General features: G+C 39.8%; 1 protein-coding gene across 6 annotated transcripts in view; it reads left to right on the top strand.

Moving 5' to 3' along the window:
* Positions 1 to 21,934, top strand: part of MAP2K5 (mitogen-activated protein kinase kinase 5) — a 249,041-nt gene that overhangs the window by 19,874 nt on the left and 207,233 nt on the right. For 5 of the 6 annotated variants that reach the window (XM_045810841.2, XM_045810840.2, XM_087856832.1 and 2 more), the window contains exons 3-5: positions 1,619 to 1,686; positions 16,990 to 17,059; positions 21,105 to 21,145. In XM_045810841.2, coding sequence (XP_045666797.1) covers positions 1,619 to 1,686; positions 16,990 to 17,059; positions 21,105 to 21,145 — 179 coding nt within the window. The remainder of the gene's footprint in view (positions 1 to 1,618; positions 1,687 to 16,989; positions 17,060 to 21,104; positions 21,146 to 21,934) is intronic. The other variant, XM_087856834.1, reaches the window with a different exon arrangement.

Below are 21,934 nucleotides of genomic sequence, written 5' to 3'. Positions count from 1 at the left end.
AGGGGGATATCTTCAGAACTGCAGCTGGGTGGGAGGGAGGGCCGCTGGGGTGTGGTGGGCGAAGATCCATGAGCTGGACTGAACCACCCCTGTATTTTCGGTAAGAGTCCCCAGAGCATGCCATGTAAGCTTATTCTCTTCATGACCTGAGATTTGTCTTTCTCCAGGCCTGGGATCAGGTTCTCTGCATCTGATCAAATCAGCAATTAGATAGGAGTGACATAAACAAACAAACAAACACTGATTGTTTAACAAGTACCGTCAGAACTGATGCATCCAAATTGAGAGAGAGCCTACCCCCTTCCAGTTGTCCCCTGGGAGGCAGTGTACTTCTTCTAACAATGCTACTATTGCTCAAAATGTTTTTGGCATTTTTCTTTCAGCCATACATTTAGAATCTAGTACATAGGCTGTTTTGTTGACAGATCTTTATTTTTAGAGGGACGAAATAGCTAACCGAATATTTAGAAATAAACAAAAGTCATTCTGCGTCCTGCCTGGCAGATAGCGTAGGTGGGTGACCAGGCAGACAGTTCCATTTTGGGTTAAAAATGACATCTGACAGGGGCATCTGGCTGGCTCAGCTGATAGAACATGTGACTCTGGATCTCGGCATGGTGAGTTCAAGACCAATGTCGGGTGTAGAGTTTACTTCAAAAAAAAAAAGAGATCTGATGGTTTCACGCGGTCTATCTTTGGGATCTTAAAGCAGTTTTCGAAGCGGTATTTCAAAACTATTTTGAACAGGAGAAGCATCATGGAAATAAGTTTCTGGATGTGGCTACTTTGATGGTACACATAATTATTCAAGTGTATACATTCTGGTTGAGTGTTTTGTAAAGTCTAATTATCCTCCAGTTTTAAGACTATCAGATTTTTTCAAAATCGCATGGAGAGCCATTTGAAGCTATGAAGCAAAGGAAATGAAACTGTTCAGAAGGAGCAAGCGGGCTGCCGGATAGAATGGGATATGGGGAGAACTGCGTTAGAGTTGCTTTGCCAGTTAACCTTAGATAGGCTGCCTGTTCTTCTGTGGAAAGGCAATAGTGATAATGCAGTCACACTGTCCACATCATAGGACCGTCGTGTGGTTTTTGAGGAGGTGTGGTGTATGAAGCACAAACGCGGGAGCTCTGGGTGTAGTCGTGTTCGAGACACGTGAGCCATTTTTATCATGTCACTGTGACATGATAGCTTGTCCAGGAGAGAGAAAGACTGGACAGATAAGGGATAGGGTGCTGTGTGGGGACGAAGGAAAGTACTGATGGGAGAGCAAGACTGGCCTCCTTCAGTGTTTAACGGTTCTTCACACCAAACCTGTTTATTCACACTCCGGTGACACGTTAACCTAGATATGTGTCAGGCTTGACATAAGCAGTATTTTAATTTTCAGCTGTCCCTGAAATTTTCGGCCTTTTTCCAAGACTGCTCACATTCTGAACCACAAAAACCCCAACAAAACAACAAACCGATAACCTTGACATCCTCAAAAACATGGTGTTGAAGATTTGGCTCTCAGGTTGTGAAAAGCAGTTGTGCTATGTCCCCAGCTGACATGGTTTTGGTGCATTTAAAAACTGCATATCTCACCACTCGCACTCTGTTGCCTTTGAAACAGATGAAGATGAAGATGGTGACCGAATTACAGTGAGGAGCGATGAAGAAATGAAGGCCATGCTGTCCTATGTAAGTCTATCACAGATGAGGGCTATGGTAATGTGGTAATGTAATCGTGGCCACTGTTTCTCGGCCTGGCGAAGATATAAAAGTAAATCACAGCTACCGTAACATTCTTCTGTAGGGTGCATAAGGGTTTCAAGGATTTCCTTACGTTAAAGTTAGGAGCGTTTTTTTCAACAGACACTTACTGATCATATCATGAACATTAAGAATAATGCATCTTAATGACTTTTGCATTAGGTATGGTGCAGACTAAATGGACTATCAATTTCCTGTATTTTTTATGCAGTACTTAAAGTAACGGCTCATTAAAAATGAACCCCTGGGCTCTAAAAAATTTTTCAAAATCTACTTTCAACTGGAGATCTCTTTCACCCTTCCAAACACACTATAGTTATAACGTAGCTGCAGGCTTATTATGGATACACGATTTAAAAATGTACTTTCTTACGTTATTTTATTTTATGCACTAACCACCCCTTTTTTTCCACCCTGAAATGAACTACAGGGTTACTTACTGAATCAGGGTGATTTGAATATATCCTGAAATGACTTTTCTTTTGTGTTTCAAATTTCAGTGGAAATTTGCCTTAGCGTCTGTCTGCGGCTGAAGTAGACAAGCAAGATAAGACGAAAGGGTACACATCTAAAACTTTAATACTCAGCCTGGCGAATCCAACTATGATGAACAGGCATAGCTTTCCTGAGCCCTGATTTGTGCTGTCCTCATATTTTGTTTCACTTCCTTGTGTTCATTTTATTTCCTTTTATCCGAGTTTGTAATCTGTTTACAGAACCCTTTTTAGTGGCCCGGTGGAGAGGTGGAGAGAGCCCTGGACTAGAGCCCGACCGCTTGCTCTCCTCTGGCTTGCTGGCCGAGGCTGATCACTTACCCTTTCTGCTGCCTCATCTGTCGATGGTGGATAATAATGCTGGTCCTCCTACTGCACAGGGTCATTGTAATGATCAAATGCGATAGTAGACGGGAAAGCCCTTTGAAAAGTTGAAAGTACTATACGAATGCAAAGTGGTATTACGGTGGAAATGACGGTATCCGGCCCGTGCTTGTCCGTGAGACTCGGTCCGTTCGGCGCCAACAGTGAGGTTGGAGGCTTTTGATGAACCTCAACTTCAACCGGGATATTGTTTCATTGTAATGAACACTGTAAAATATCTGTAAGGGTTTCCGCCAATAGTTTTAATTTAGGGTCGGAGGAAAGAGAACAAGAAGGATGGCATGGCTAACAGAGCATTGCATTCAGACCAGCGCAGAGTAGGAAAAGTCAGTTTCCCACTGACTTCCCATTAACGTATTTGAGAGTCTTTGTGCACTGAGAATTTGGAGCAGGGCTCGTCAGTACCTTGAAAGGCGGAGGAGGATAGTCTGCTGAAAGGTCTAGCACTAGTATTGATAGATTGGCTAACTCTCCTGGGAATGTGACATGCTTATTTTTAGAAAACACACACACACGCGTGCACACACACGCGCACACACGCAGATGGGTTCTAGTTTGTCAACATATATCCACTGCAGAGAGTAATTACTGAGATCACTGTACTTTTATTATGTCTCTGACGTAGTCACAAGGGTGTGCTTTCAAAAACGCGCTGTTGGGAAGTTCTGACAAATTGTGCTTTTTGAGAAATGTGATGCGCGTCATCGTAGTGATAATAATCATTCCCATCTTTAAGTGCCTACGACATATATACTAGATGCGGAAGGTATTTCATTCTCTCTGGTTTTAATAATGACTCAGTGAGGTAGATATTATCATCCTGATGTTTTAGATGAGGAAGCCATGGCTAAGAGACACGCCCAAGGTCTCAGGGCTGGTGTGAATGTGAGTGTGGAGTGGAAGTTCAGCCTTTCCTGATGCGAAAGCTGGTGCTATGAAAGGTGTTTCCCATCCGCCTCCTTGCACATTAGCATGGGGCGCTTTCTACGCCGTCACCGTTAGTGCGTTCTGGAGGATTTGTGTGTGTGCAATACCTTCGTTGAGGAATCTGTAGTATATCATATTCCTTATGATTTGCCCTTGTTTTCCCAAATGCAGTGTTTATTTTTGTGTTGCAGGAAAATATTAAGTTATGTAATTGTCCTTAAACTTACAAGTTTCTGAGATTTCAGTAGGGCCCCTTCTTAGTCTGAAAAGAAGTCTAGCTCATTGATCCCCAGATATGTGGATTTCATGAGTTAATCAGTTTTCACTTTTAGATTGGAGGACATAGGCATTGTAACATTTTATTTTGCCAAATAAACACGTTAATAAAATAAATAATAAAAATTACCTACTGTTAACCCTTATTTTACTAACAGAAAAACAGAGTCTTTTATTTTATTTTTTGAGAGTCATTTAAAAATTAAAAATGATGGGCAGTACATGATCCCCAAGTAAAGGTGACCATTAGAGTGAGTAGACGGAGCACCTGGCTGCCTCGGTCAGTGGAGTGTGCAACCCTTGACCTCGGGCTTGTGGGTTCGAGCCCCATGTTGGGTGTAGAAACTACTTAAAATTTTTAAAAAATAAAGTGAGTAAATTTAGTTTTATGTAAAACTCACTACATTCTTTTTTTCCCCTCACTTTTAAAAATTGATGTACAGTCGACATATAATATTAGTTTCAGGTGTACCACATAGTGAATTGATTTCTTTACTTTTATCAATTTGCAATGGATGGTGAGGCCTTTTCTATGAATTGGCAATCGGTGCATTGTGGTCTGGCTGATCAGGTCCAGGCTTTCTCATTAATTCACTTAAATGTTTATAGATGGAAACCTGAAGTCCCCAAAGAATTTTAACTTACGTTCCACTCTTCTGATTCTGAATGTTTGAGCAAAATCTTTTTAAATGAAAATATCCCTGAGAGAGATAACAAGCTTTAAATCATTTAAAGTCTAAATAGATTTCTTTTTCCTCTTATCTGTTGAGACAACCCTACCTTGATATACCCATTGTTTATGTAGAGTCAGGCTCTGAATAAACATTTAAGAAGTAAAGAGTGGGGAATGTCTTCCTCAAAAAGTACGCATAAAATTGGTTGGCTGTTATTTTAATCTGTCTTGGTTCTTTTTTTAAAACTTTATTTTATGGGGGGCCTGGGTGGCTCAGTCGTTAAGCGTCTGCCTTAGGCTCAGGGTGTGATTCTAGGGTCCTGGGATCGAGCCCCACATTAGGCTCCTTTGCTGGGAGCCTGCTTCTTCCTCTCCCACTCCCCCTGCTTGTGTTCCCTCTCTCGCTGGCTGTCTCTGTCTCTGTCAAATAAATAAAATCTTTAAAAAATAAATACATAAAATTTTATTTTATTTATTTGAGAGAGAGAGAGAGCATGAGTGGGGTAGGGGGAGGAGCAGAGGGAGAGGAAGAAGCAGGGTCCCCATCCCAAGACCCTGAGATCATGACCTGAGACGAAGGCAGACACTTAACTGACTGAGCCACCCACATGCCCCCCCCCCCCTTGGTTCTTAGGATTAAAATTCCTCTGGCTTCCAGTTTTGCCATAAGGAGAACCATTTGGACCTAATCTCACAATAGATTTGGGTTAATAGCCTCTAGTTGCTGATCTATTCTGAAAAACCTGCATGGTGTTTATTTTGTAGGTTCATTTTGACTGAAAACTTCTTGAATCCAGGATTTAGGTGGTAGGGTGGGGAAGATACTGAGATACTGACAGGTAACCCTGTATTTACTATAAAAAGTGGCTTAATTTTTCATGCCAAATTTAATAAATTTGCAGTCGCCTTATTATTTCTTTAAAATTCATATGGGGAAAGCAAAACTAGAGACGCTCTTACTGGAAATCCCGTAATCATTCTTTTCCATTGATTACAAAGGTTAATGAATAAACAGCCTGGATCTCTGCATAAAATTAAGAAGAAAATTTGCAATGTCTTGAGTTGCTACTTGCAGAATTACTTTTCCCCCCCCTTGAATGCAAGCATTTTCTGGCTTTGGACCAACAAAAGCATAAGTTTTATCAGTAATTTAAATAGATTTTCGTATTAGACCTGAAAATGTTGCCTTTTTAATTGAAAACGTATCAATTATTTAAATTGTGAGCGGCCTTAGGCTGTTAATTTTATGTGTGGCATAATAATGGCATACAGTGGTTTTTGATACATGGGACGTGTGGAGTATGGCGTGGTCGTAAGGATTTGTCATGACAGTAGGTTGTCGTGTGCTGTTAAATAATAACCAACATATTAAACTGAAGTCTGCTGTCACACATTAGTACTGTTTTATGTAAGTTATTTAGAAGTTGTATTCTTTTCTTCATTAGATATATTTTTAAGAGATAATGAGAAGAAAACAAAGCTATAATAAATTGTCTTTTAAGAAAATGTAAAGTAATTTGGTCTCCAAGGAGATATTTAATGGATTGAGAGAATCCAGCAGCCAAGTGTTATTATAGCGCCATTGTGATCGCTCTCTGGGTTTTGTTATGAGTTTGTGTTAATCAACAATCTGTTTTTATAGCGTAGTTTCTTGTAAGTTATGTTGTTAGAATATTCCACTTCTGGGATCAGGGCTTTTCCTCTGACACTATTGTATCTTTTTAATTCCTCCATAAAATATTTTTTTAATTAGAATCTGAAATGCTTTATTAGAAAAAAAAAAAAAAGTACACCCAACCTACATATTCCGAAAACTAAATACCTGATCATTGGTAGTTATTTAAAGGGCCCTGTTAAAGATTCCCTTAATATAGTTTACATTTCTGTTGATGTTCTTGTTTCCCCCTCTCATTTTCTGGGAAGATTAAAGATGGTGTGTTGTTTTCTTTCCTCCGTCTTCTCGTGTTTGTCGTCTGGCAGTGCTGGCTTCGTCTCCTTTCAGCACCGAACAACGGTGCTGGGCCTTGTTTATTGATTCATTGTAAGCTTATCTATCACTGAGACCCAGTTAGAGGAGGGGTTATTTCAATGTTAACCCGGGCTTTTGGGTGACCTTTCATTAAGAAACTCAGCAGTACATCTTGCTTTTGTAAGTGGATTCATATCTGTTTCTGCTAAATCCTGTGTCTAGTACGGGATTTATTATATCTGGTTCTCTTGATCCTGAGACGCTTGTGTTAGTGGAGCACAGTATTAACAAGAAGAATTTTCTTCATTTTGCCCATTCTCTGCCTTTATACCATTTTTCCACGTTGCCAGAAGAGTATGGGCTGAGTTTAACTGTAATGCCTCCCATTACGGCAGAGACCTTGTGTTTTAGCGGAGTGTAAGTATTCCCTTTGGTATACTTGACCGTAGTGTACCTTTTTACGTGTTGGGCACCATGAGGGTAAATACTCCTTGACCTCTGTAGCACCTTGTAAATTGGGATATGATTAGCTTTATCCTACTATACATAACTTGGAGATTGCCTCTAAAATCATGCAGTTACTCAAGTAGAGTTGGAAGGGAGCCTTAGACAGCTTGTTTAGCTGTCTTATTTTATAGATAAGGAAACTGAGGCCCTCAGAGGGCGGATTCAATTGGAGGTCACGTTGCCAGTGAATGGGAAGGCCTGCGCACGGTCCCACATGTTTTGACTCCTGGTCTCTTTACTTCTGGTGGTTTGAAATGATGCTTTTGTGTTGGCATCTATTGAGGTCCTGCTGAGGAAGCTTTGCAAATACTAGTTTTTTCCTGATGTCAGAAAAGGATGCTATTTACCAGAATGTTAGTATACCTGAGTGTGAATGAGAATGTACAAAATACTTTGTGGGTTTTTGAAATTTTAAATATTTTATTTATTTATTTAGGCGACAGAGAGAGTGCCTGTGAGTGAGCGGAGGGGCAAAGGGAGAGGGAGAAGGAGAGAATCTCTAGCAGTCTCTGTGCTAAGCATGGAGCATGACACAGGGCCAGCTTTCAGGACCCTGAGATCGTGATCTGAGCCCAAATCAAGAGTCAGACACTTACCCGAGTGAGTGCGCTGGACTTTTAACACTGTAAAGATTTTGGCCTTACCTACAAGACTGAGTTTTACCAGAGTTTGTTGCCCACCTAGGAGCTGAGCATTTAACAGCACCAGGGCCTTTGCTATTAGGACGTTTTCTTCAAAAGAGCAAGAGACTGGAAGCTCATTTTCTACATGGTGCTTTTAAATATGCTCCATATTAAATAGGTTTGACTTTGAACTTACTTTGTATGTGGCAAAATCAGCTCAGTGCAGTTCACCCGGACAGCTGATAATGCGTGTAGTCTCCTGGCAGGGTGGAGAAATGGCACAAAGAGAGGTAAGCTGAATGAAATAAATAAATGGTTTGGGAAATTACTTTTTTTATTTTTTAAATTTTACTCAAATAATCACATGCTCTAAGCTGTAAGTAAAGTTTTTGTTTTGTTTTCTCATCCTAGTCAAGGAATAAAACTTTTTTTTCGGAGGCAGGTTATTTTAACTCCCTTCTCTGTGTTGCCAGGGACATTTGGATGCCCGTGAAACAGTGACAAAAATGTGGCAGCCCCGTATTTAGTGCTTGTTGTGAAATATCTTGAGGCATCTTTGCTTGCCAGGAGCAAGAAGCATAGTGAAGTTTGCATCAGAACAGAGGCTTTATTTTGTGGCTCATGGGAGCAAAGGAAAAGACAAGCACAAGCAGGCCTCAGGCAGGGTGACACGGGGCACTCCGGGGTGCTTTGGGCCACCAGTATTTTGTCCTTAACGTGGCTGTGTTTCCAGTTGAGCTCCATCTCTGTGGAGCGCTCAGTATGGCCTGGAGGCTAGTTCCTCCGGGGTCCTACGTTGAGGCAGTGGGCATGAGGCGGTCGAGCCATGTGGTATCTCAGTCCTGTAGGTACTGTGGCTAGGAGCTTGTCTTCAGAGAAAGATGAGGGCTGCAGGGAAATGTTGGGGCTCCGGCAGTAGGATTGCTGTGGGGCATAACCAGGATGTTAGGCACTTGTTGGCAGCTCTGTTCTCTTAAGCCAGTCTTACTGGAAACGAGAGGGGTATTTTCTACATATATCATAAAGGCGAATGTAAATATACTACAGTGCAGTAAAGTTAGAGAAAGTCAGTAAATGGTCAACCTAGGAAATGTGTCCCAAAAGGCATAAATTGAAGTAATAGAAAATTTCAAAACAAGTTGCTTCTTTATAAGTATATATTTCTCTATTACATATATGCTCTTTACTCTTTTCTCACTGCCTTTTTATTTATTCCTTTTTTAGTAGAAGTTGAACAGGAGGCTGGATTTTTATCAAACACTATTGGAAATGGCTAAACAGAGTGTAAGGAATGTCACATTTGGCCTGCTCTCTGCATGGCCTGATGGTCCTGTTTTATTTAAATGGCAGGTTCCCTGAAGCTACTGCAGCAGTCCCCCCTTTCCTGTGGGGGATAAGTTCCAGGATCCCCCCAGTGCATACCTGCAACCATGGATTGTACCGAGCCCTATATATGCCATGTGTTTTCCTATACATACATACCTGTGGTCAAGTTTCATTTATGAATTAGGCACAACAGGTGATTAACAAAATAATAAGATAAAACAATTACAACAATATACTGCAGTGACAGTAATGTGAATGTGTTCTCTCTCTCTCTCAAAATACCTTATTGTATTTGATACTCACCCTTCTTGTGATGCTGAGAGCTGATAAAATGCCTATACGAGATGAAGTGAGGCTTGTGACATTAGGCTACCATTGACCCTCTGACGACATGTCAGAAGGAGGATCATTTGTTTCCAGACTGCCTTTGACCACAGGTAACTGAAGCCATGGGAAGCGAAACCATGGATAAGGGGGCACTACTGTATTTAAACTTCTCCTTTAGAAGTACAACAGAATTGCTGCAGCCTAGAAATCAGATGCAAGGTCAGTATAGACACTGCCCCAAGCTAACCATGGTGATGACTCTGAAAGCTTCAGCCAAGAGGATCTTACAAGCTTTGGACCCGTTGCTGAATACAAATTTAAACCCCTTCTGCCAACACACATTACCTTAAACTTAGCCAAGTTGAAGTTCATCTGCCATTGGCTGCCCAAACCTGTATTAAGACCATCTGGAGCTCCTCACGCCCTTTACAGTTTTACTGTCCAAAACAAATAGTGTTCTCATGGCCAACTTTACAGTTTTACTATCCAAAACAAATAGTGTTCTCATGGCCAACTTACTGTCTTTTTCACTCCAAATAACTAATAAATACATTTATCCAATAACATCAGCCGATAAACAGGTCCCAGGGTTGTTCCCTGTTGACCTTTTCAGTGGAAGACTTTTCACTGTGATTTTTCTTTCTCATCATCTAATCAGTCCATGAGCATGTGTGGATCCTTGGTCTAGAGACGTTCAAGGAAGAGCATGTGCACGGGTGGCACCTCAGGGTGGGGCCAGTGAGTTGTTCGAGAAGTGGGGGGTCTGAAACCAGGTAAGTAAATGCAGATATTAATTTGGTATTCAGAATAGATTTGCTTTATATGTTGTTTTTGACTACTGGAGCCGTTGTGTGTGTCCTAAGAGGTCAGTGTCATAGAAGCAAAACCTCTCAATGTAAAGTATAAGAAATAATCGAAAGAAAGCATAACTGAAGACACACTAAGCAGTGTTCTAATTGAATTTGGAGCCATTTAAATCAGAGTTCAGATTGTTGGGCTCTTCACTGGGAAAACTAATAAATTAACTATGGACTGCAAATAGTTGGTTAGTTTATTGATTATTGCTATAATTACTGACTGGGCTGCTTATAATGGGGTATGCTTGCAATATTGATTGAGCAGGAATTTGAAAATTTTATCATTAGTAGGAAGAAACCAGTTATGTTTGTTCCTTCTAAGTCGAAGCACTGTTATAAGTCTGTTAGGAGGTATGTTAAGGAGAGGCTTAGGAAACTGTCCTGTTATGTATATAGAAGAATAGTAAATAAACCCGATTTGATGAGGTTTGATACGTAAGACTTGCCAGAGTCAGTTAGGAGGTACGAGCAATGAGAGTAATTACCAGGTTTCTATCGGCTCTTATCTGCCTCCTTCCCTTAAATATTTGTAGAGCACTCTTATGTGTAAGGCCCTGTGCTGGGCACTGTACAGCAGTGATTTCTTAGGTTTTTAGGGACACAGGTCTTTTTGAAAATGTGAGGAAAGCTGTTTATTCTTTTCCCAGAAAATTCACACAATGCAGTGTTTCACATGTAATTTCTGGAATTTGAAGGCTCTCCTAAGACTCGTATAGACTCCAGTTTAATACCTCTGCCATACAAGATAATAAAATACACAAGACAGGGCCCCTTCCCTTGATGAACTTCCAGAAGAAAAAAGACAATATTCCTTATAATACCCTTTTAATTATTTTATTGTTTGTAGTACTGTAGTAATTGAGGGAAAAGGAGGGGACACTAACTGAGTCTTGATAAACAGTTAAATTCTACCTCTGTATTTGGTCTAAAAGTGATCTTATTTAGGGGTTTCTGTGTTACCCTATTGTTATGAACCCTTCTCTTCTGTGTAATGTTGCTTGGAAGTGGGAGATTCATAGCCCTGTGCCCTATTTCAAGATTTTTTTCGAGTACTTTATAGAAGGTTTCCCATATACCAGCTCTTTTGGTTTTGATCTTCTTAATACCTTTATGAAGTGAGTAAGGCAGGCATTTTCCCCATTTTTTTTAAGTAGGCTCCATGCCCAGCGTGGAGCCTGATGCAGGGCTTGAACTTATGACACTGAGATCAAGACCTGAGCTGAGATCAAGAGTCGGACGGTTAACCAGCTGAGCCACCCAAGCATCCCTATGTTCCCCATTTTTATAGCTGAGGCTACTGAGGTGCAAATTGGATGCCTTTCTCAGGGTCACAGAGCTAGTAAATGCAGAACTAGGACCTGAGATCACTCACACACTGATGTGCTCACTTATTTGTACAGCCAGTTTTATACGGTTGTATGTATGGGATAGCAACCATGTGGCCAAGTGCTCTGCTGGGTGGCGCAGGTACAGTGACCATATAGTTCATTTTTCAAGGAGCCCATGGTCCACTCAGTGTTCAGTGTGGGAGGATGTGAAAACTCATAATTACCAGGCAGAGTGATAAATGGTATAATATGCTTGAATGTTAGGTGCTCTATGAGCATAAGAAGGAGCACCTGATGTAGCTTCGGGAACAGAGAAGGCTTCCTGAAGAGGGTAGTGTCTAGATGGAGTAAGGTAGGACAAAGGGACTGGGAAGGATGTTTTGGGCAGAGAGAACAATATGTCAGAGCTCTGGTGTAAGGACGACTGGTGCATTCAGGAGGAGCTCCCTGTGATTCAGCGTGGTATGGACAGGGAGGCAGGAGAGGGAATGAGAAGAGGTTGGGAAGGAAGGTGGACTAGATCATGGAGGGCCCTAGCTTGAAGGAATTGGGAATCTGGAAAGATGTAGAGTTAATAAAACTGGTGATTGATTGAGTGGGGGAAAGAAGGAAAGAGAGATGGTTTGGCTTCCTTCCGGCTCTCTGGCTTGGGAAACTAGGTCATTGTGATGTCATTCACTGCCACAGTGAGCCCAGGTGGTGGAAGGTGGGTCTAGGGCATGAGGGAGGGGCATGAGAGGTAGAGACTTGTTGAATTTGAGGGGCCTCTGGACAGCCAGTTGGGTATGTTCCGAATCTTAGGAGAGAAATCTGGGCTGGAAATAAAGATTTGTGATTCATCAGCTCCTAATTAGTCTCAATGACTCCTCTGGTAATTGAAACCTTTGAAGTGGCTGAAGTTAACTCAAGGAGAGTATAAAATAAGAAGGGAAGGTTGATGAAAAACCGTAGGGAGCTCCAACATTTAAAGGAGGGGTGGGGAAAGAACCACTTACAGGCAACTGCATAGAGTGGTCAGAGAGGGAGGAGGAAAACCAGAGCGGGTGCTGAAGAAGGAGGGAGGGGCCACCCATCAGTGCGGTGCCATGCGTCCCTAGTGTGTGAAAGATCAGCGACATGGCCTGGGGCGCCTGGGTGGCACAGCGGTTAAGCGTCTGCCTTCGGCTCAGGGCGTGATCCCGGCGTTCTGGGATCGAGCCCCACATCAGGCTCCTCCGCTATGAGCCTGCTTCTTCCTCTCCCACTCCCCCTGCTTGTGTTCCCTCTCTCGCTGGCTATCTCTCTCTCTCTGTCAAATAAATAAATAAAATCTTTAAAAAAAAAAAAAAAAGATCAGCGACATGGCCTAACCCCCACAGGGTATGATGAAGAAGCCACGCTCACACCAGCCCAGCAGGCTGCCCAGTAGCCTGGTTTACTTAAATGTTTTGGGGTGTGAGAAAGAAGAGATAACCTACCTTTTGACTCTTAAACAGTAAACATGCATTTTATGTTCTGAGTACATGGACTAGAATGAAAAAAGTTGTTTTTGTTTTTTTGGTTCACTGATAAACCATTGGCTTCATCTGTGAATGATACTTACAGAATAGGATAGGGTTGTGAGAAATTAAATGAGTAAACATAAATAGCTAGTAGTGAGCCTAGTACACAGTAGGTAGTAGGTGTGTGCATATTTCTCTCTCTCTCTGTCTCTCTCTCTTAATAGAGAACTTGCACCTTTAAATTAAACTGTGCTGTTTTAGAACTCGATGGCAGATTTCCGTGAAGAAAAAAATGTTGTAATTATTGATTGAATTGTGCCGTTAGAATTAGAATTAAGTTCATAACAAATAGGAACACTGTTTGATAAACTTGCAAACAAAACAAGCCAAGAATTGTACTTGCTATCCCCTGGTTGAATCTGGCCCTCTGTTTCAAATTAATTAGATTTTCGGATAACTGTGCTAAACTTTGTCACATCCTTATTAAAATTGTTTAAGGATTTTGAAGAACATCTCAGAGGGACTCTGAAACTAATCTGAGTCTGGTACTGGAGATTCTATTAGCAATCACAAAACTGATTAATCTCTTACTCAGTTAGCTTATTGATTATTGCTGCAATTACTGCGTGTAACGGATTCTGCCAGGAATACCGGCGGAAAACACGTAACTGCTGCTGATGTATTCAGTCCGAGCACAGTACTCTGTACTTTCCGTACCTAACTGTTTTAGTATTTTTAAATGTACGGGCACGTCTATTCAGAAAGTGCTATTGTGTTAGTGGTAGGAGGTTCACTTTTTAATTTTTCAACCACCAGCAATGCATTACAGTCTACAAAGTACCTCCACAAACACTGTTGCTGCCGGTTGATTTCACGGCCACCCTATGTAATAGACTAGCTGGCTTTACTCTCATTTGGGGGAAATCGGGGCTCGGTGAGGTTCAATGACTGGCTACGTAATAGGTAGCAGAATCAGAATTAGGCCCCATTTCAGTCAGTAAATATTTATTGAACACCTACTATGTGCAGGGCTCTGTGCTAGGGGTAATAAAAGCCGGGGTAGGATTATTGAGATTGCGTTTGGGCAATTATTTGGATAGCTTCAAATTATGGCCCCATTAGTGTTATCGTGGTCACTTTGTCACTTTTCTGTCCAAGCCGTGTTAAGTATCTTGGCATCCAAGATTGAGGTTTTTGTCTGTTTTCTTCAGTTTGTCGTGGGCTTGTGGAAGTCGTTATTGCTTATTTTATCACTCTTTAGAACAAAATTGGAAAGACCCTCTTTAAAGGGAGAATTTCTAAAAGCGCTGAGAGACTGCCTGGATCTAGAAACAGCTTGCTCTGCAGCTTCGGGGCTAGTTCTGTCCCTGCCGTGAGTCTCCTGGTGCTCCTCTGGCCACGTAGCATCTTCATTTTACAGGAGTCACCCGAGGGGCAGCCAGGGTTTCCTCGCTGAGCTTGTGTGCCGGGCAATGGCCAGGACTCAGGCTCCCACATTGGGGTCCTCTAACCCCCCAAGTTCCTTGCTTGTCTCACTGGCTGACCCAGGCCCGTGGCCTGTCAGGACTGCTCTGCGCCAGGCAAGACGCGTGGCCCTGCACCGGTGCCTCACCGGCAGCCATCCGGCCCTCCCACGGCCTGCTGCTCAGAGTCACTTGCCTAGAGTGGGCCCAAGCCACGGGTTTATTAATTACCACGCTTTGCATTGTGTTTCTGATGGTGAATTACTTTGCTGTATGGATCACAAGATTCTCCAGGAATACAAACAGAGATCAAGCGCAGTATTTCAGCAGGAAAAAAAATGTCCCTTGGATCTGGAAGAATTGTAGAAAGCAAAAAAAAAAAACAAAACCCAAATGCTAACTACTTGCTTTAGAGATCCTGGCAGGTGGCACACTTAATATCATTACTGTGACCGTGTTAATGGTAGCATAAAGAGATGGTTATAGATGGATAAAAAAATTTGTGCAATGATTATAAAAGCATAGATAGTTTGCCCGTTGATCTGGCACAGACCTGAAATGAAAGGGAAGCCATATTTATTTATTTATTTATTTTGTGAGGTAAATAAATAAAGTTGGAAAACAGGTCAATTTCATGCATGCAAGGTTTTATAGTAGGAAAAAATGCATTGCACCTGTTCTGACCCTTTACATTTGAGGTTATTTGTTTTCAAACTTGACCCCAAGCACCAGTTTCAGACAACTCTATAATTAATTTGTTAGATAAAGCATAAGGATATTTTATTTGTTTTGATTTCTAGGACTGTAGTGAAGTAGTAACTGGAATGACTAACCTATCGTACATAGCAGTTAATTAAAGAAAAGCATTAACTTCAGGAGAACACCACCACCGCTGTTGTCTTGTATCAGTATAAAAAGGCAGTAATTTTTTTGACAGCCACTGATTGGAAAGTTGCTTGCAGCCTTCCAGAACCAAGGGGGAACATGCTGGGGATCAATAACCGGCAAATTTCCCATTAAAAAGAATACCTGAGCAATGTTCCAAATAGCCACTGGCATCTTAATTTTCCATGGAAACCTCAAATACTTGTGTGCCGAGGACAAGCCATTTTCGGACAATTTTTCCAGACTACTTGTTAACAGTTATTGCTGTCCCAAAAGGTTGACAGCCTACATGATGGATATTTCATTTACTTGTCATCACTGTTTGAGTAATGGCGAGCGGTATATTTCTGTGGTTTTAAGGAATATAGTCTCCTGAAAGACGTTCGGCTTAGTATGTATTCCAGAGTGTGTGTCACACATGTTTATGCTGTATGTGTCTAGGCTTCTACGTCCATAGAAGGAGAGGATCCGTTTCCTTTACAGTCTGGAAGCCCTTGGAGGGTGGGGTACACTTGTATCAGTCCATAACTATCAAAGATCCACTTTGTTTTTAGGACAGAGAGCCTTAGATTGTTAACTCGTGATTCCCAAGATGATGTAGAATTACGTAGCTCTCCTTTATTTCTAAAAACACACAAAACCCTTGATTTTGTAATAATTTTAATATGCGTAAAAGCATTAGTAAGATGTGTGTCTGTATCGTCTAAAAAAGACTTTTTTTGAAATGTCAGCAAATAATGATTATCAAGGGAGAATTTCCAAAAAGGTGGCAGTTACATAGTATTGTGTGTGTTTTAAATGTAGAAATAGCAAGAATTAAAGGGGAGTTCTGCTCTGTGTGTGAGAACGTCTCAAAACACAAAGTCGGTGGTTTTCATTGTTGATAGTTTTCCACCCAAGAGCGTCATCACTTTGTTGTCTGTCAAGTGTTAAGAGAAGCGAGGGCACAGAAGCCATCTGCAGGTTAGGTGGACATATGTTCGCCACTGAGCAAGTTAAGGAAAAACGGGTATCAGACCAAATGCACATAACAACCTGGTGAGTGAATTTGTGTTTATGAAGCAGTATGAAAGCTTTTTCACTTGGCACTTTATTTTTTGTGCCCAGAATTTTAAAATAGCTCAATACTAACGTGTTTATAAAAGTGAAGCATGAAAGGTGTTTGCTTAAAACTGAGCTATCTTTTTATCATAGTAACCCTGTCATCTTTGGATGGATCATATCTTGTTGGCTTGTTCCGCAGTCTCTGTGATTTAGATTTTCATTATCTGTACATTTTATACACAAATATCTATAACGTTTGATCTACTACCTGGCACATAGGTCCAAGCTAAATGCCAAGTGTCTTCATTTTGCTTTGCAAAACCCAGAGAAAAGAAGAAGAGGCAATTTGAGAAATTCCCACTAAGAAGCTTTGTGTCATTTTTAATACGTGTCGTTTTCAAAATATTTCTAGAGATTAAATACTAAATTCTTAATCAACATTTTGACTTCTAAAGATAGATGACAGTGTGGAGGATAACATTATACTGGACTTTCAATCCTGAATATTCATTATAGTCATTTTTATGTGCAAATAGAAAAAAGTATTCTCGAGGCTGATATGTATATACCAGCAATTTACAAAAGTACTATGAATTAAACAACCCATAAGTGTCTATTCCAGTATTCATACATTACTGAGTAATCTCTTTCTATAATCTCTTTGCAGTATTATTCCACAGTAATGGAACAGCAAGTAAATGGACAGTTAATAGAGCCTCTGCAGATATTTCCAAGAGGTAATGTTGAACAAATTCTAATCAACAATGATTATTTCAGTAAAGTGTTTCATCAACAGTTATGTTTTCCAAAGGTTTAAATGCACATAACATGATGTTGAGCTCTTAATTTGAAAAAAACAAAAGAAGTATTCATTATCGTGGGGATTGCAGGCTATATTATAGTTATGGCAGATAAAATATCTAATTTACTAGAGTAAATTAAACTAACTAGATTGTTTTTTGTTTTTGAAGTACATACTTACATTCGCTTAAAGAACTCTTTGGGGGTCCACATGGTTTCTAAACCAAGGCAGATGAATGACTCTAATTTTGGATATTTATAAATTGTGGCTCATGATGGTAGCCAAAGCTGCTGTTGAGGAGAAAGCTTTCAGCTGGTACAGAAGTGAAGATTTACTGCAGGGTTTTAGGAGAGAATTGATAATGTTTGGTGCTTGGGTTCTGGGGGTGGCATTTTCCAGATAATGGAACATCTTCATAAATGGAAATTTAACTGTTAAATCTCCAAAAATATTAGCCGATGAGGGTAAGTTTTGGTGAATCACCTAGTCAAATAATATTCCTTTCCCCTTTTAGGTAGGCAGAACTAGCATTGTATCAGATATGATTGATCAGCTGTATATAAATATTCCCTCAAAGTTTGAAGAATGTAAAAAAGAACAATGTAAATAACCATGTAATATAAACCATTAAGTCTTTCCCCCACTATACATTGCCCCACTTGGAATTCATATTTTCTAACTGTTGGAGCATATAAGGAAATGTTGTAACTTTTCTAGAAATAACTTAATTGAAATCATTAAAAGTTAAACTTACCTTTGTTAACTGATACTGTACAAATAATCATGGTATGGGTTTTTCAATTAAACATTCTAGACTTTCATTACCTGTAACTCTCTGAAGTTGAGTGGCTCAATTAACCAGTAGACTCTTATTTACACTGATCAAGTCTCCTAGGGCGGCTGACTCGGCTAGCACACAAGAAGGTCTGGGTTCAAGAGTAATGCCTTTCTAGCATTCAGGTGGTCAGTGGGATTAGGAGTACTTAGTACATTAGTAGTAATAATGTCTTAAAGAGGTAAGTAAGTAAATAAATTTGGGCCATTGATAGTGTGTCTGAAACAAAAATTATGATTAATCCAATTCTGTTGTATCCGAAGACTAAAAACTAAAATAGAAAAAGAAAAAAAGAAAAGCAAATGTTGCCATTTCTGTGCAGTAGGCCAATAGCAAGGGATACAGATCATTTCTTGTTATCTTCAATGATGGGAGAATTTGGGCAAGTTTCAAAATTGTTTCTCCACAAAGAATATCTTTTTTTTTTTTACCAGCTAAAAATTTCCATTCATTGTTTCCCTACCTGACGTTATAACTGTGTTGTTGTAGCAAACTCTAATACAGCGACCTGGAAAGTTACAGTTCTGATGCTGTGGGTCTTTGTGGCTCCCCCCCCCCCAATAAAAGATTTACTTCTCTTAAACCAAAAATCTTTCCAAGTTTTGGTTTTTTTCTTTTATTTTGTGAGCAGTCCTTTGCAGTATTCTTGCCCATACCATTGTGCTGCCTCTCAAGGCAGAAATGACCATTTTTAGATATCCGCTCTGTAGGCATAATATTGCTTTAACTGGTACCATTCATTTCTCATTTTCCTGACATTTCTGCCTATTAAGCATTGTTGTTTCCATTGCATAGATGAGAATATGCAGGTTCAGAGAGGTTAAGTAACTTCAGAGTCCTTGGAAGTATTAATGGTCCCTCAACAGCCTATAAGTGGTTAGTATACCCTTTGAGTAAGAATTTTGTTTAAATGATAATTTGCTTAAAGTGGAAGGACATATAAATGAAAATATTCATGGAGTGTGCTGGGGCTAGTCTGGAGGGGTTGCTGGGAGTGTAAAGAACAGTGTATTGTAGGGACAAGATACTTAAAACGGTATATGAGATGTGATCGTCACATGTATTCCTAGCACAGACCTATTAGGCTCCATTAAATTATTAAAGTTCTTCCAAGCCAGATTTGAATTTTTGAAAATATGAGACTCAGTCCCCCTGTGTCTATGGTTTCTTGCATGTTATTGTACAACTATTTTTATTTTATTTATTTATTCATTTTTAAAGATTTATTTATTTTAGAGGAAGAGAGAGAAAGCATGCCTGTGCATGTGAGTGGGGGGAGGGGCAGAGGGAGAGGGAGAGAAGCAGACTCCCCGCTGAGCATGGGGCCGAATGCAGATGTGGGGCTCAGTCTCACAACCCCGAGATCATGACCTGAACAGAAATTAAGAATTGGATGCTCAACTGACTGAACCACCCAGGCACCCCTGTATAACTCTTTTTAGTTTTTTGTAGTCTTGCTTTTTGCTTACTTACCTATATTTTATATACGTAAATGAGATTATGCAAACTTATACAAGGATACAGACATATATATTGGGTGTGTTGCCTGGGTTAATTGGGTGTGTTGCCTCATTGGTTAGAGGCCCCCAGACCTAGGTTTCTTTGGTCAGGCCCCATGCTGGAAAGAATCTGTAGACTGTAGGAGAAAATGATTTTGTTCTAACATCAGGTGTTCTCCTAATTCCAGGTGAGACATTTGCCTTGGGTGGTAACTCCCAGCTCCTGGCTGTGCTCTCTGTAGTTAAAAGATACGTTACATATTAATAAGTATGAAAATTTACCAGCTTTATGTAACTTCTTAACTCCATAACTTCAGGAAAGACGAGGTTACTGGGTTATTTGAATATGGTTTAGATTTCCAGTCATTAACGTTTGAGAAGCCAATTGAGTAGTGAGGCGGATATTAAGGTAAGAGGTAAGAGTTGATGCCTGTCTCTAATTCCTTGGTTAGCCACTTTCTTATTAGATGAAGTTTATGAATGTACTGGGTACTTAAGTGGAAATACTCTGAAGTGTTGTCTTAGGAAGTATTAATGGTCCCTCAAGGACCAGGCATCAAATGTGTGACTTTGGTTTCGTTCAAAAAGTTAATTTCCATTTTACAGAAAGAAGATTTAAAGTACAAATTTTAATGTATTTTAGGAAAAACAAGATTTCTTTATTAAGGTTTAGATGTGTGTTCTAGGAAAATAACAATAAATTTGAATATACTCAAAATATACAAAATTAAGTCAACTATTATGCTTTGTAATTATTACCCATGTCTTCTCATTATTAAGCAGTTTTATTTCTTGTTGTCAGAACCAGAGGAAGAATACATGTACATGTGAGAGAGGAGAAAAAAATCAAATATATCCTTCCCCAAACAATCAATCACAATTGACAGCCCCTTAACATACAATCTGTAGGGCACTGTCGTTTTCAGATGGAAGCAGCCTATAAAATGGGCAGGACGCATTTGTGTTTTTAACATTTGATGAAGGACCATTTGGTGAGTTGGAAGAGTATTACCCTGTAACTCAGGATGGTGTCAGGAAATTAATATTATTTTTCCTGGCACCGCTTTATCTTTAGACTTAAATATTAGAAGATGTCCAGATTTGTGAAAAACGTAGTAAGATTAGTGATATCTCTGTATTTTAATAAATTTGACTGCTTATTGCTGTGTAAATTGGTATTCAAACTTGAATATTCCATTTTAGAATCTCTAACCATCTTTCTGGCATTAGAAGACTTCTACTACTACCCTCCCCCCTGCAAAAAAAAAAAAAAACCTAGCTATTTTCAAAGTAGTTTAAGTGATAGCAGATACACAATGTAATAGAGTTGAGGAAAGATTGCAGAAATTTGAATTATGAAAGGAATCTAATCATTTTAGCTCAGTTAACTTGATTTTTATATGTTTTAAGCAGAAATTGGAATTTATATGAGGTGGTGTCAGAAAGCTCTTTGCATTTATAAATGTTCACTCCTGCAAGTTAAAAACCCTGGTTCATAATTCCCACTTTGGGTCTTGGGAGCCACTTTTCAATCATTTCTCTCTGCTAATTTTGGTGTCACCCTCATTTCTTTTTAAACGATTCATTTTGAGCAAATTTGTAAATGGCCCTGATGTGTTCTACAATTTAGTCAATTACTGTTTCAGCCTGCAAGCCTCCTGGGGAACGGAACATACATGGCCTGAAGGTACGAATTTCAATAATTGTTTCAGTAAAGTTAGATGGATTTGTAATGCTGTGTTCCACTTATTGAAATGTCAAATAAAACTGCACTTTCTCAAGCTCTGACAAGCGATTCTTTTTTTTTTTTTTTTAAACGGGATGTGGAGGGGATTCATCCGTAGTATTTGCTCAGTATGTGTACATATTTGGATAGAGGGTTTTGGTACCACATTTTTTATTATTTGGAATTTTTTGTTGGTCCATTTCTTCTGGATGATTCTGGGTACTGGTGTCCACAACGATTTATTTGAATGAAAATATAGACTCCATTTCAGTGATTAATTAAGCTCATAAGCATACTGCACACAGAATACCCTCCTCTTCTTTTGACATATTTATGCTAGAAACATTTATCTATTTAATGTCTTTTCATTGTTCTGTGTCTTTTGAATTCTAGATTTCTGCTTACAGCGTTACGTTTGAAAGAAAAGCTGGCTATTGTATTAGATTCAAGCATTTTCTAATTAATTATTTCAACCTTGTTTTTCAGCGAATAAGAAACATTCTACAGTGTTCTGTTTGGCTTTAGAGCTGAAAGGATCTGAAAACTTGAGGTTCACCCCTAACCTCTGGATGTATTCTTAATGTTCTTTTTTGAACATATTGTTTTGTGTATGAGACAAAACAAAACAGTGAATTGAATTCAGTTCTGGACAGTGAATTGAAATTTTCCTATTTGTCTCTCCTTTTTTTCAACTCTGTTGAAGTATTTGAATAATGACAGGAAAACTATATTATGTAATATACGGGTTGT

Source organism: Ursus americanus, chromosome 28 (assembly GCF_024610735.1).
Source record: "Ursus americanus isolate L20-20 chromosome 28, mUrsAme1.1.p, whole genome shotgun sequence".
Taxonomy (NCBI): Eukaryota; Metazoa; Chordata; class Mammalia; order Carnivora; family Ursidae; genus Ursus; species Ursus americanus.
Note: the sequence above shows the minus strand (reverse complement) of the source record. Positions and strands in the feature narration are given on the sequence as shown.